General features: G+C 36.9%; 1 protein-coding gene across 1 annotated transcript in view; it reads left to right on the top strand.

The window, feature by feature from the left end:
- LOC128619020 (kelch domain-containing protein 8B) overlaps positions 1–16,384 on the top strand; it is a 108,459-nt gene that overhangs the window by 42,809 nt on the left and 49,266 nt on the right. Inside the window, exon 2 of the mRNA XM_053642853.1 lies at positions 13,213–13,377. Coding sequence (XP_053498828.1) covers positions 13,213–13,377 — 165 coding nt within the window. The remainder of the gene's footprint in view (positions 1–13,212; positions 13,378–16,384) is intronic.

Below are 16,384 nucleotides of genomic sequence, written 5' to 3'. Positions count from 1 at the left end.
GTTCATATCCCTTGAAACGTTGTAATATCTATACTCTTATCTGCCCAACAAGTAGTGTTGAGATGGAAATAGTTTAGCCCAGCTGTATGTCCAGTACATTTCCCCTGTATCACAAACTGTACAACCACAAAGAAATGTAAATCATTTCATTATGATTATCCTTAAAATAAAAAAAATCACAAAATCAATTGAATTATTTTTAATATACTTATAAAATAAAGTCAGTTAATTTATGGAACATCGTTTCATTTTTGAGTAGGCTGTGATGTAAGAAAATAAGGAAAAAAGTGGTTTAAATACCACATTCTGAAAGCACTGCATAAGGCACAAGTTCACATTGTTGTACATTCTCTGTATTTTCGTTGCAGGTCCATCTCAAGTGGTCCAATGCAGGTTGCTTGACCGTTTTTAATTTTCCTAATTTTTTTGAGTGTATACCTCTATGTGTTTTCATTGAAAAAAGAATAAGTTATTTTTCCTGTGATAAAAGCAGTAAGTTACTACAGCTCAGAAGCCACTTACTGCTTTTATCACAGGAGAAACAACACCACAGCTCTCTTTATGACACTGTTCATTTGTGAAACACCCAACTGAACACTGTACTTCCACATTTGGATAAAATCTATTTACACATACCAACAGTACACTTGTACCAACATGACAGATCAGGCTGGCTCTTCAAATCTGGCCCTCAAGGTCCACTGTCCTGCAGAGTTTTTTTAAAAAGAGTTTTAAAAAATGCACTTTCTCACCCCATAAAAAATAAATAAATAACGAGAAGTCTCAAACCTGAAATGTTCTACATGCACACTATACTTACCTAGGTACCCCCTAAAAACATAAAGACAGAGACGTAAACCTTTCCCATTATAAAAGTGGAGCTGTGAGTACATTTTACATTCATTACATTTGGTCTTAAAGTCTAAGTCTAAGGATCCAGAGATCAGTTTTTGTTCAAAGGAGCTAGGATCATTCTGAGCAGAGATATTGAGGTTTCCATAAACAGCTGTATAACCAAAATTTGTTGTGTGCCATGTTATCCTAGTTGAACCAAGTGAAAAAAAAAGAAAACAAAAACTGTTGGTTTTGCAATGCCGAAACATAGAGGTAATCACTCAAAAAAAATAGGAACATTAAAAAGGGTCGAGCAACCAACTTTGGACCACTTTTATTATTGGACCACTTGATATGGAATGACCCTACAGATTAGTAACACAAAATAGTGCGATTGTAAAAAGGTCAGAATAAACGCTGCAATATCTAATATAGCCGGCTCTTTTCATTCCCTTTAAAAACCAATAATGTGCAAGACAGCACAATGACATTTGAATAATGAGATGTCAGTTATACACGAAGTGACAGACCTTAAAATGATAATTGTACTACTTATGGGGAGGATTAGTATTAGATAGAGTTACAGATTATTGGCCGATAAAGGCAATTATAAACATCCGATGATCAGTGCCGATTATATCCTGTCAATCAAAAGAGTGCGGGAAAACACATTGATTTCATGCAGTGCGTAAAGAAGATGTCTCTTATGTGGAATGACGACAAAACTGCAGTTTGTAAGCTCTGTAAGCTCTGCACTGTTAAAATTTCAGAGTCGAGTCAATTTTATTTTATTTTTTGCCACACTGCTCGCGCTGAATTAAAGGGCCAGTACACCGTTGAAAGATTTAAATGAAGATGAGTTTACAAAAAATTATATATTGCACAGAAAAATATATTTGTAGAGTAGTATATTTCATATCCAGTTAATGGTAATATATAAAAAGGTTTATATTATATATTACCAGTTTGATGTTCAGTGATGAAGTAGAAATGCTTTTGTTTGTGGTGAGTGAATGTGAGACTAACAGGAGGTTTTTTAGAATTCAGCCAATGTTAATATAAATTAATAACATTCAATAAGTTAAGAAATCTTACTTTAATCTTCAGAATTGAGTTCATGTGTTAATGTTAATTAGAGCAATGTGTTTTGTGTTTATGAGACCAGTTACTGTGAAACGACTTGTTGAAATGGAGAGAATAAAGTTTTTATTTGCATTTCTTTCAGAATTGTGGAATTAATTATTATTCATTTAAAAGAAGGCATAAAAGGCAGAACTATCGGTATCGGTTATCGGTATCAGCCGATATCACTGAATAATCGGTTAGCTGTATTGGTTGAGAAATTTAGTATTGGTGCATCTCTAGTATTAGAGTATTAATGTATAGTGGTATTATGGACTTCTTTTTATTTCTGTGCTAAAATACATCCTACAGCCACGGTGCTACATGTTGAATTTGTTAATGTAAAGCCCTGGGTGTACACAGGGTTCTGACAGTTATTCCGCTTTTTTCTACTTGCGTTGAAAATAGCTGTACAGGTGTGTGTGTGTGTGTGTGTGTGTGTGTGTGTTAGCAGCATTAGCAGAAAGATAGGTGTGATGGGATATCGAACAACCAGCCTGAAGTACAAATGTACTTGGCAAGCAAAAGTACGGCTGAAAACAATGTCATTTTTCATTTGTTTCTAAAAGTAATAAATTCAGTGAAGCAAAACCAATAACAATATCTAGTCCAATGCATCAATTTTGAAAAGTGTCTCTGTATATACTGTGTTTGGCATTATTGCTTATTACTCAGCCATACTCAGCCAAGCTGTTATAGAAGAATGTTACAGAAGACATTTTTTTTTTTATTCCTGCCATCTCTTCATTCACCTTGAACTGTGTTTTAGCCCTTTATTTATCTTAAGATTTTCTTTTCTCGTAAGATGTCCTGCTAACCATCTCACCTTGCAGAGGGAGAGACAGAACCAAGAGAATCGAAGAGATGAAAACTAAAGACCTGAGAATTATGCTGCTTTTCCACTGCATGGTACGGCTCGATTCGACTCGATTCTGCTTGCATTTTGGGGGTTTCCACTGTGGATAGTACCTGGTACCTAGTACTTTTTTTAGTACCACCTCGGTCGAGGTTCCAAGCGAGCCGAGCCGATACTAAATGTGAGCCATGCACTGAGGGAGTAGGGAATTCTCCTTAACGAGTGGTTCCTGATTAAATGTGTCATTTAATACATGCTTTGTGTAGGTAATATTCTTTTAATTGAAAATTATGTATAATTTATCTCATTACAGATAAAATTACAACAAAAATTTAAAATTTTGTCTTATATTTTTTACATCTCGCTTGTTACCGATTTCTAAGGAGGCATTTATCGAAGTCACTCCTGTCACAGCTGAATCTAACTTAGTCATATAGAGCACTATGCAGGGTCTAGAACGCAGATATTTTACATCCTTAATATGATCCATGTTCAGTGAACTGGAAAGGTGTTTGGAATACAGTCTGAACGTGTATTTCTACAGGGCTTCGAAAATACAATGTTATTCCTGTGTGAAGGCGAGTGGAAGATGGCACTCATGTTGAGGCGGCACTAAATTGCAGTAGAAAAGTAAAGCAAGTTGAGTCAAGCCATACTGTGCGGTGGAAAAGTGGCTTTATTGTGCTGGGAGAAGATGCATTGCCCTGGAGAGGAAGAGATGATGATTGGAGAGGTTCATCAAACAAGACAAGGAAAGGGACCTTTGAAGGAGGGCTGGGTGATATGACGAAAATATCATATCAAGATACTTGAGGGCATTTCTACGATACACAATGAATATCACGATACATAATTTAGCTAACAAACTGTCTGCAAAACAGTATAATAAACAAAACAAAAAAAACCCGTTAAACTGAGTTTGACCATACTTTTCTTGAATGCCTACAAAGACAAAGAAGATTAAGTTTAAAAAAAATACATCAATTTCAGTGGATCCATTCAGTACCATTTAATTTGTAATTATTAAAAACATTTTTATTAAAAATACTGTACTTCACCATACCAACGATATCTCAGAAAAGTGTATCCCATAATCATTTATCACAATAACGATATTATATCGATATATCACCCAGCCCTACTTGGAAGAGGAGGATGTGTATAGTGGCTGATCAGATTACTATGTAGCATTCATCACATGTAGTCATTTGTCCAAAGGAATAAAAGGGGAGGATGTGGAATGTCGGAGCTGGTTTGTATTTATGGGGCTCTGAAGGCTGTAAGAGCAATTACAGCAAAATGATAGGAAAAGGTCAAAGATTAAAAGAGGGGGAATGTAGCAAATAGAAGAAGCTTAGGTTTTATTGAACACCTTTGTTACACAGCTTGAGAGCCTCTCGACTATCACACACAAATGACCAGAATGTATTGTCTCAAATATGGATTTTTTTTTTTTTTTTAGATCTCATCAATTATGTATTTAGCTTGCTGAATGCCCTCTCTGTACAGTATATTTTATAATATAATTCTTATGCACTTTTCTGAAGGACTGGGTGAGTGCATGAGTGTGTGTGTGTGTGTGTGTGTGTGTGTGTGTGTGTGTGTGTGTGTGTGTGTACGTACTTATGTATGTGTGCAGCACTAAGAGATGAGTAAAGGTCAATGTGAAATTACTTGACACTTCAGGATTTCATTTTAATCCATTGTTTGGAGTGCGACTGCAGCCATAATTGGAATAAAGCAAGGGAGAGAAAAAATGTGTCTTTTGGAATTTGCTATGGTGTATTATATTATCTATTATTTATATTATATATAAACAAATAAATAAATAAAAATGAAATAAAGATATTGAAAGACGAAAGGGAAAAAAAGCAACCCAGTGAAAGTGGTGGGGCTTGAGAGGGAATAAATAAATGAATTGAGACTGTTTGAAAGAAAAACAGAGGGAAGGAGAAGGAGTAAACTGAAGAGAGAGCTTTGAATGTTGTTGTTGTTGTACAGTGTAGTTATTTTTATGATGTTGGGTCATTTAGCGAGAACTTTACACATTGCCATTCAACTGCCTGTTAATATTTATGGCTCCAAAAGATTTTTTCCTATTAAAGAAAATACTGCAAAGTCACCTCTGTCATATGACCCGTTTACCCGTCTTTACTCTGCTGCACAGATCAATGCTGGCCAGTGGCCCTGGATGTCGATACCCCATGCCAAAACACATCATCTGCTCTGTGGGGTTTACAGACTTTTTCTGTGAAATAGTGTTGTGTTTATGGGAATGTGCTTTAATTTGTTAGTTTAGAGCTTGGATTCCTTGATCAAGCAAATAGCTTGTCCTGGTGTTGTTGTTTTTTACATTAAGTCATCCATCCACCACAGTTCTGTTTACGGCTGTGACGTATTCACCTCCTGCACTTTGTGGTAGAGTATTAAAAGGACATGAATTTGAAAGCTCTCACATGGCTCCTTAATGCCACGTTTCTCGTGCTAGCTGGAAATCGACCTTCCTTTATTCTTCATTTAAGTCCGCTTCTGCTTTCCTATAGATCCAACCATCAACATATATCGATGTTATGTCACCCTCCCCATCCAGAGCACTTAGCGCACATCTCAATAGCCATCTGACACATACCCTCAGCACCCATAATGTCAGGAAATATTGATCAGAATAGGTGAAGGACAGACCAAAATTATACAGCGCTCTCTCTGTCAGAATGCAGGGCTAACGCTGGGGTGACCAATAGCATCACGTGGCTGCTTCCCCTTCAAATCTCTGTACAAATGTCACCTAAATCAGAAATCAGTTACATGCACTCTGATTGAGTGTGTATGAGTATAAGTTATGAAGGGTGGCATCTGGTTGGATTCTTCATGTCATTATTGTTGATAAAGAAACATCTCTTTATCTGATGAACCTGATGATTGATTTTCACGTTTGTCACCACTTTATTTCTTTTCTGGCTCTGATTAATTCTAGGACTTGTTCTGAGAATCCGCTGCAAGGATTAGTGTGACAGTGATGAGAGTGATAATTACGAGTGCATGAGAACTACTGATGATGTGCGTATGTATGTTTGTGTATGTAAGTGACAGACAGAGACCAGAAGAGGGAAGAAGAGATAATATGGAAATCAGCACAATATATCTGATTGCAGCTTAACACACAAGGAGACATAAATCAGCAGCTCAGCTTAGCTTCAGTATGAGATATAAACAGTCTATGAGAGTATTTTAGTGTTTTGTGCAGGTACGTGTTTGTACATGACAGCAGCGGATTGTGACCATAGATTTTGGTGGTTTAGGGTGACGTTAATGACATTGCCTTGGGCAAATTGAAGTCAAGACATAACACCATAACACTTATGCTACAGGCTACAATCTAGTGAATTTTTACAATAACACTGGAGCTAGTTGAGAGTCGACACTATACAGGCATCCAGTATCCAGTCTACCAGCGCTTTGTTTAATCAATAACCAGGATTGACAGGTTTCAGCACAGTTTTCAGCCCAAATACATTTCAAAGACCACAAAAAGTCCTGAAACTAGTCCACACGTTTTCCAAATTGGAAAAAGGAGGCATTGTCTTTTTATTCTCTCAGCCTCTCACATCATGTGAAATATTTGTTTCCCATGCACTTCTGATATGTGGACATGACTCCATAATCTCCCTTTCCCTTTCTTTGCAATATATCTTACAATAGAAATGGTCCTGCGCATCATAGACTATGTTTACGTGTACATCAATATTTGGATATTATTGGGAATTGGCAATATTCGAATTATTATAGAGTCATGTAAATGCTGCAATCCGATTGCCCGATTCAGATTAAGACAATATTCTGATTCCCACCCCTGGAATATGCCTGTTTTAATCAGCAATTTGTTGCATGTAAACACCTTATTCAGAAAATCCACTGAAATTAGATATATGTGCATACTCAGTCCACAAGGAATTGTGGGTACTAACATGATGCTTAGCAGTTGGTTAGGTGTTTAGGAATAGCAACTCAGGCATGAGATGTGCATCTAAACTTAGTCACTGACCCACTGCAATTACACTTTCCTTTTTTGTGAACATTTGTTAGAATTCATTGTGAAAAATTTGTTTAGAAAATTTGTTACAATTATTTGTTATAAAACCAGATCTTGGTGGGAATATTTTTTAACTAACCCAATCATACCTTGTCATAACTGTCCCTTCCTTCTCCACTGGAAAGCGAATAAAGAAAAATAGCTAATATAATTGGTTGGGTTCTGTCCCATCTGCCTGTATGGATGAACAGCCACTGGTTACCAAACCTTATACAACAGCACTTGAATTGAATTCTTGATACTGGTTAGTTAGAAGATGATTAATTTTCCATAACAGCAGCTGTGAGAATAGTGCCGGCAGTAATTGAAATCACAGGTTTGTATTAATGCGCTTGTTCTAAATTCGAATACATTATCATTTCTATAGCAACAGCTCATTCACAGGAACTTGTGATAAATGCGACAGCCCCAGTATGTACTTATTTATTTTAATGTAATAGATGTATTATCTCTGTTATTTTCCCCTATATTTCTCACCACTTCCTAATTGTCTGGAGGTGCATGTGTGAGAGGGCCGTTCTGGGAGACAAGACGAGATTAGAGAGCAGAGCTGAGGCCCTAATTCAGAGTGATAGATCCCACAATGAATGGATGGTATCGGGAGGTGGTACAGTGTGTGTGAGTGCAGGGTCTCTGCAAGATGCATTGGATTTTAGATGTAACAGGCTCGGTAGGGGGATGCTGGAAACAAGGTAAAACTTCTCAGGATTCACACACCCTCAAGTACTGCTGCGTTTCTGATCTTAAATTCCCAGAACATTGCAGAATCTCCTATTGTGTTACTGAGTGGAAATCCTGCATCACCTTATTTTGATTGAGTGCTCTGGCTGTGATATCCTCTGCTATAAAGTAGAGCCTACTGGAGTACTCATAATATTGCCCTTGGGAGAGACTGTGGCTGTTACACTTGCTTCCTATATCAGAGTTTGGCTTTCCTAGCATTCAGTCATGCATTCACCAGCTTTAACAACACAAGGACTTATATGGTTCATAATCATAGTAAAATGTGAAGCAACATTTTTTCTAAGCTATTCAATACTGTAGCATTCTGTTATCTTGGGATCTTGGGAAACAAAAGTACTCCTAATAAAAGAAGGGGTTTTAGATTTACAAGCTAGATACTTTTAGTACACCATGAATTTCATATGATGTAGAAGATATAATAATAAAATATATGGGAGGAAGGGAAAGCATTACTCTCTCCTATGAGTCAAAGAGACAGTCCATCATGGCTATCTGTGACCTGATGTACATGGAAGAGGGCAGTTTGCACTATCCTCCATGTGTGTTCAGCTGCCCTGTGACATGGCATGGGCAACATTTAGAAAAGATGCGCTGACTGACATGTGTCGCAGAAGAAGTATGGCAAGACTCATTGACTGATGGTTTAGCTCCAGTGTATTAGAGTGGATTGATTTTGTGGTTGATCTGTATGTTATAAGAAAGTACAGGTTTAGAGAATTAATTTATGTACAGGAATATTTCTCATTTTTGATATTTTGTCTCAGTTGCATGTGCACATAAATATTGTTTTTTTGTTTGTTTTTGTTTTTTTAAATAAAATCCCTAGATTTTAACATGGCCATGCAATCACACAGTGTATTGTCTGGTTAACCTAGTCCCCAGCCTTAAACCTAACCATTTGTCTGGTTGCATTTCTAATACTGATAGATCAGACAGTCATATGATGTATGATATGATGAATGTATGATAAATGAAGCAACTGTTAATATTCAATGCAATAATATTCACTTCTCTCAGTTCTATATATGTAAAAGCAACTTGCTTTCTGCTCTGTGAGACTCTGTGACAGTTTTTTGAGGGAAGCATGTTTTGATCTTCACTTCATTAATAACCATTTGACATTTGTAACCATATCGCAGTCGTATTATTTCATAAAGGGGTCAAGGCATCTTTTAAAGTTAACATTTCCCTTGAAACATAAGGGACATTACACACTCATACTCATACTCATCAGAAATCTCACTGATCAGCTTTCCTGTACAAAATAATACTCATTAGCATAATTTTTCCTAAAAATAAAAATAATGCCACATCCAGATTAAATTGAGACTTTGCAAATATATAAAATTCTTTTATTTTTTTCCCAAAAAATGTGCAAAACATTAATATGTTATTTACATGCGAATACAATGTTGTTCATGTTCAAGTTCAAGTGGCTTTATTGTCATTTCAACCACATACAGTCGGTACAGTACACAGTGAAACGAAACATTACTCCAGGACCATGGTGCTGCATAAAACAATACACTAATCACATGAGACGACACATAACCAAATAAGATCTACACATTCTACACAAAGTGCACGTGCAAACGTGTGCTAACAATATAGGACAGTACAATACTACTAAAACAGGACAATAGGCACAGTACGTAACGATTAAGGTGTTTAAATGAGTTTAGAAGATTCCTTTCATGTTCAGGTTTTAACATAGATCGATTAACAACACACTTTATTACGTCATTACGTTTTGGATGCAGCTGTGCTTTCTTGTTTGCTCCTACACGAGGTTAATAGTGTGATTAATGTGTGTACATGTCTATAATGTACTTCCATAATACAACTAAAATAGAAATACTCCACACGTCTTAATTCAATTTGTGTTTACTTCGAGTATAACTTTAGTAGGATTAAGGTAATAAAAAATTGCTGTTTACATGGTAGTTTCTTAATCAGAGTATTGTCTTAGTCGGGTTGATATTGGATTATTGTTGTCCATGTAAACATACTGAGTGTAGCGCCGACCAGTACACAGTTTTATTGTGGAAGTGTCTGATATAATAGTTCGTGCAAAAGATAGGTGCCAAAGAGTAACAATATAAAAAATATTTTAAAATGGTATAAATGTGAACATAACATGACTTAGTCTTTAGCGGGTTAGCTTATACCAAATATGGACATAGCAGTTATTGTGGTAGCAGCTAGGTAAAGTGTAAAATAGTGACAAGAAATTAAATACTATATTTTTATAAATACAGTAGCAGCAAAAATGTCAACGCAGGAATGTGCGTATATTGCAATGGGAGTGGGGTGATGTTCATTTCAGAATGCGTGTGTGTGTGTGTCAGTCCAGTCTCTGAGTACTGAGGAGTCTGTTGGCTTGGTGGAAGAAGCTGTTACACAGTCTGGCCGTGAGGGCCCGAATGCTTCTATACCTTTTTCCAGATGAAGAATGTGTGTGTGATTTGTGCGTGGGGTCATCCACAATTCTGGTGGCTTTGTGGATGCAGCGTGTGGCGTAAATGTCTATAATGGAGGGAAGAGAGATCCCAGTGATCTTCTCATCTGTCTTCACTATCCGCTGCAGGGTCTTGTGATCCGATGAGGTGCAATTTCCGAACCAGACAGTGATGCAGCTGCTCAGGATGCTCTCAATAGTTCCTCTGTAGAATGTTGTGAGGATGGGAGGTAGGACATGAGCTTTCTTCAGCCTTCGCAGAAAGTAGAGACGCTGCTGGGATTTCTTGGTTATGGAGCTGGTGTTGAGTTTTTGTGAAGTGGTACACAAAAATATTTATTAAAACCTACAAGCAAATTTGGAGCCTATCTCAGGAACACTGGACGTAAAGCTGGAATACATACCCAGCTCCAGGAACACACACATTCACATGCTCATTCAAACCTAAGGGGAAGTTTAGCATAGCCAGAATCTACCACCATGTTTTTGTTTGGTGGAAGAAAACTGAACAACCTGGAGGAAACCCAAACAGACATGGGGGGAACATGCACAGAAACTCCACACAGACAGTAACAGCTCAGAATCAACCTGGAGACCCTGGAACTGTGAGGCAGCAACACTAATCCCTACATTAGAAATGCACGGCCTTAAAATGATAATACTGGTATAAGGACATCGATTATTGACATATAAACCACTACTGTTGGTGCATTCACTTTGCATGTTACTACACTAACAGATTCCAGACCACTGAGGTCTGTGTTAGATATTACACCGAACACCCTTCCTGCAGTCACAGTTATTCCATAACTGAAGTGTTGCTTCAGCTCACAGGAGTGTTTTGTGGGTGACAGAAGTGTTTTATTAGTGTGTGTTGGTCTCTGGTCTACAGTCACTTCGTCCTACCGTATCTGAGAGTCGTTCAACCATGTATTCATCAGCTTTAATGGAAAAAACTCCCACATGACCACTGAGACTACACGATTCAGTAAGCTACAGGACAGTGTCTGATATTAACCCTGTCCATGAGCTTAAACCTACATATACATACAGCACATTTAGTTAAATATCTAATATTGATAGAGCTTGTAATTGCTTGTTTCTAAAATGCATGACAGAATGTGTGATACTTGGAACAGTTAATGCTGTTGTAAAAAATCACATTAACTTGTGTCAGGTGTATATACTGTACATTCAGAGGTGTAGCACAATGCCACTATCTTTATTTGTAGTCAGATTTAAACCTAATGTGAATTAAATGAATGAAATAAAATAAATAAATAAAAAAAACAGGTAGAAATTGCAGCATTTTCAGCATGGTCTGTGAATTTTCCTTTGTGCAACTACTACTATAAAATTTTTCATTTTTATTATTTTTGTTTGCACCTGCCATGATATTATATAACAAATTTAGAAGGTAGCCAAACTAGTAGCCTAATTTAAAGTCTAAATACACACCTCCAGTTTCAACCAGATGCCCTGCAAACCTTCCTGTCATGCTGGCAAAAAATGAATAGTATGCCTCCTATTCATATCTGTTTATAACACGTTATATTTGTTAATTATTAACAGTGTATTCATATTCGGTTCACATTTCTAATATACATAAAGGGCATGCTTTTATTGCTGTACCATGGTTCTATGACAGTAAAAAAAAAATCCAACACTGGATGTAGTCTGCTTTCTGCTGAGAGACCGATAGAAGTGTTTTATTAGCGCATGTCGTATGGCTTGTCTCTGTGCTCTCACCGCATGTACGTCTCCAAGCATTTCTCTTTTGCTCATTTATTGCCTGCTGATTTGCGATTATACCTCTATCCACAGCACAGAGCACACAGCTGAGTCAGCAATAACTTCTGTTGCTGCATTAGTACATGTGTGTTCAAGTGTGAAAGAGTGAGGGAGAGATAGAGGAAAGTATGTGGTAATGCAGTATCTTGCTGTGTTCTTGTAGTTCTAGTATTTCTACTGTTCTTTTTGGGCTTTTCACTTTGTCATGTTGCATTGAGACAAGTAGTTTAACATAGTCTCATGTAATGTTGTTTTAATATGCAAAAGTTAATTCTGCCCCATAAATCTGATCAGACAAGCGGTGTTCCAAGAGTGCTGACATTTAGTATAAAAGTAATTCTGTTGACGGTGAAAAAAAAAGATTTTGTCAAATTATGTCTAAAATGTCAGTTACTCGATGGAAATTTCTTCTTCATAGAATTTTTGTAGGGGGTATGGTGGCTTAGTGGTTAGCACATTTGCCTCACACCTCTGGGGTTGGGGATTCGATTCTCGCCTCCGCCCTCTGCTGTTCTCCCCATGCTTTGGAGATTTCCCCCAGGTACTCCGGTTTCCTCCCTCAGTCCAAAGACATGTGTTGTACGCTGATGAGCATCTCTAAATTGTCTGTAGGATGTGAATGTGAGTGTAAGTGGTGTTTTTTTTTTCATCCTCTCTGTTCTACCTGGCCACTTCTTGTCCATTTTTCAGTGCATCTACATTGCTTTCTGGTTCACATTGCTTTTATTTACAGAAGCCTGATTGAAACGAGGCGAATGATGACCAGTAGCTTTGCGAGACTGGTGGCTTCATAATGTATAACATAATTTCTAGGAACTGCAGGATTTGCCAGTCACTTGGCTAAAAAAAAAAAAAAAAAAAAAAAAAAAACAGGCAAAAAAATGCAAACAGGTCAAATCAGTCAGTCCAGGCCATCAGGATTACAGTCTGGGTGTAGCATTAATTAGGTGTATTAATAATTATGGCAGTGGAAGGACTGCCTGGTTGCATTATTCAGGATAGCTGACACTGATATATTCCACATTATAGTTCTCAGTGTTAGCCATTGAAAAAAATAAAATACTTAGTAATACTCCATTTTTATCAGCAGAGTAGAATAAATACTGAGTATAGAATTTTATCATCGGAAGGAGAAATATCTCCATTGAAAAACATGAAAACACTGAGTGCACTGAGTGACTCATATTCAATCTGTCATCTAACATTTATTGTTTATCAGCAGGGGAAAAATGGCATTCAGGAAAGTGTAGCAAAACTAATAATGGTCTCTCTCTCTCTCTCTCTCTCTCTCTCTCTCTCTCTCTCTCTCTCTTGCAGATGGAAAGGTGTACGCGCTGGGAGGTATGGGTTCTGACACTAGTCCTCAGGCACTGCTGAGAGTCTATGAGCCAGTTAAGGATCAGTGGCTGTCCCTGGCCTCCATGCCTACTCCACGCTATGGAGCCTTCTCCTTCCTGCATGGCAACAAGCTCTATGTTCTCGGTAAGCCCACCTACCTATCCATCTTCTACCTCTATGGAGACAGATTTGTCTTACAATTATTGATTGTAATGTGTGTGTGTGTCATGATCTATCAGTAAAAGACATATCACAAATGTGTTTCACTGTAAAGAAACAAATGTCACTGAAGTAGTGTCTTGTCATTTGTTATTTATATTCATGTGCAACGATTTGCTGAAATAGAAATGCATTTATGAACAGGGATGAGCAGTATTGCAGATACATCTATTTGATTCTTTTGAAATATAAAATATTATTTTGGTTTGTGTTTGACTGTCATAAAAATGGAATATATAATTTGTATCAAGGTTCTTATAAAATGTAGCAAGTTCTGTTTGTGAAGAGTTCATAAACATCCCAGCAGCTTTGAAACGACTTACTTACAGTGGTGCTTGGAAAGGGTGCTTGAAACCTTTTAGAATTATCAATATTTCTGCATAAATATGACCTAAAACATCATCAGATTTTTACAGTCCTAAAAGTAGACAAAGAGAACTCAGTTAAACAAATGAGACAATGATATTATACTTGGTCATTTATTTATTAAGGAAAATGATCCAATATAACATATCTGGGAGTAGCAAAAGTATGTGAACCTCCAAGATTAGCAGTTAATTTGAAGGTGAAATTAGAGTCAGGTGTGAGTGTGTGCCCTGTTTTATTTAAAGTACAGGGATCATTCAAAGTCTGATCTTCACAACACGTTTGTGGAAGTGTATCATCGTATGAACCAAGGAGATTTCTGAGGATCTCTAAAGAGTTTGGATCAATCCAAAGTCAGACAGATTGTGTATAAATGGAGGAAATTCAAGACCATTGTTCAAGACCATTGTTAACCCCCGCCAGTCCCGCCAGTTGCTGTCCTTCTGCAGTTTGCTAAAGATCACGTGGACAAGCCAGAAAGGCTATTGGAAAAATGTTTTGTTGATGCATCAATTAGCCAAAGTGAGAGAAGCCTTTAATTGTTGCGAAGTTACCATGGGTTCCTTTCAGAATAGAAGTAATATATAATATAGTACCAAAATAGAACTTTGGTTTAAATGATAAATATAATAAATAAGATGGATTCCAGCTTAAGAACCTTATCCCATATTTGAAACATGGTGGTTGTAGTATCATGGTTTGGGCCTGTTTTGCTGCATCTGGGGCAGGACGGCTTGCCATCATTGATGGAACAATGAATTCTGAATTATTTCAGTGAATTCTAAAGGAAAATGTCAGGACATCTGTCCGTGAACTGAATCTCAAGAAAAATTGGGTCATGCAGCAAAACAACAACCCTAAGCACAAAGTCGCACTTCCAAAGAATGGCTAAAGTAGAATAAAGTTAATGTTTTGAAATGTTCAAAGTAAAAGTCCTGACTTTAATCCAAGAGAAATGTTGTGGAAGGACCTGAAGTAAGCAGTTCATGTGAGGAAACCCACCAAAATCCCAGAGTGAAGCAGTTCTGTACTGAGGAACAGGCTAAAATTACTCCAAGTCAATGTGCAGGACTGATCAACACTTACCAGAAACATTTAGTTGCAGTTATTGCTGAACAAGGGATCACACCAGATACTGAAAGCAAAGGTTCACATAATTTTGTCGCTCACAGATATGTAATACTGGATCATTTTCCTCAATAAGTAAATGACCAAGTATAATATTTTTGTCTCATTTGTTTTATTTGGTTCTCTTTGTCTTGTTTTAGGACTGCTGTGAAAATCTGATGTCATTTTAGTTAATATTATGCAGATATATAAACAAAATTCTAAAGGGTTCACAAACTTTCAAGTACCACTGTATCAGGGAGGAAATGGAGATGTACATGGGTTTACTGACTCATTTCTGTCCAGCATGAGGCAAAAAACATAACTTGTGTTACTGGATATTTGATAACTGTGTAAAAGACTTCACACGACCAGTAATGTCTTTTATTACACATTATACTTATCAGTATAAGATAAGATAACATAAGATAAGATGTATGTTTTATTGATCCCCCATATGGGAAATTAAAGTTGACGCAGCAGCACAAGTAGGAGCAGTAACATCAAAGAAAGCAAAAGAATTTCCACAAATACCTATACAATAGAAAAAACAGAAATAATAGAAATGATAGAAATAATAGAAACAATAAAATAGATCTGTATGTATGTACATATGCTAGAGTTCTATTTGTACATGTAAATGTGCAATATCCTAGGTATTTATATACATGTGCAATACCTGTGGAATGACAATAATCTTGTTTAATGATGTTATGTTGTAGTCAGCACACAGGAGAAATTCTCAGGTTACAATTTGTTGTATAGTGAAACTGTAGAAACCAAAGAGCGTATAGAACTAAATGGCCCTTTATGATTTAGTGCAGACTACAATTGGGGTTTTTGCAGGATGCCTAGCAATAGGTTTTTGCCATCCACTAGATTTCTATCATTAAGTTTACCTTCATGAACTGTAACACGTGTCCCCCTTACTCGTCAGTTTCAAATTGTTTAAACATATTAAACAAAAATACAACATATTGTATTTTATCGTCATACATTTTTGGTTGCAGTGTTTTTGATACAGCTCCTCACAGGTTCGATCCTGAGCTCAGGTTAGCATCTGTGTGAAGTTTTGCACGTTCTCTTTGTGTCTCCATTCATACCACCTCACAAAACCAGTAGATGCATTGACCGTGCTAAATTGCACATAGGTGTGAATGTGTGTGTGCATAGTGCATAGTGTGTGTGCATAGTGCATAGTAATGTGATGGATTGGTGTCCCATCTAGTTTATATTACTGCCTCATGCCCATGGCTCTGGATCCACAGCAATGTGGTTAATGGAGGTGAATGAATGAATATTTTGATGCAAAATATTTCAAACATACATGTATTATGCATCAAAAGACATTTTTGCTTTACCTACTTTGCAAATACTTCTTTGTTTTCTCTTAAACATCTGCGTATCAAGATTTTACTTTCACAGTTCCATCACATGATCCATGCATGTTCCCTCCCCT

The sequence above is a fragment of the Ictalurus furcatus genome, chromosome 15 (genome assembly GCF_023375685.1).
Source record: "Ictalurus furcatus strain D&B chromosome 15, Billie_1.0, whole genome shotgun sequence".
Taxonomy (NCBI): Eukaryota; Metazoa; Chordata; class Actinopteri; order Siluriformes; family Ictaluridae; genus Ictalurus; species Ictalurus furcatus.
This window is presented reverse-complemented; position numbering and strand designations above follow the sequence as displayed.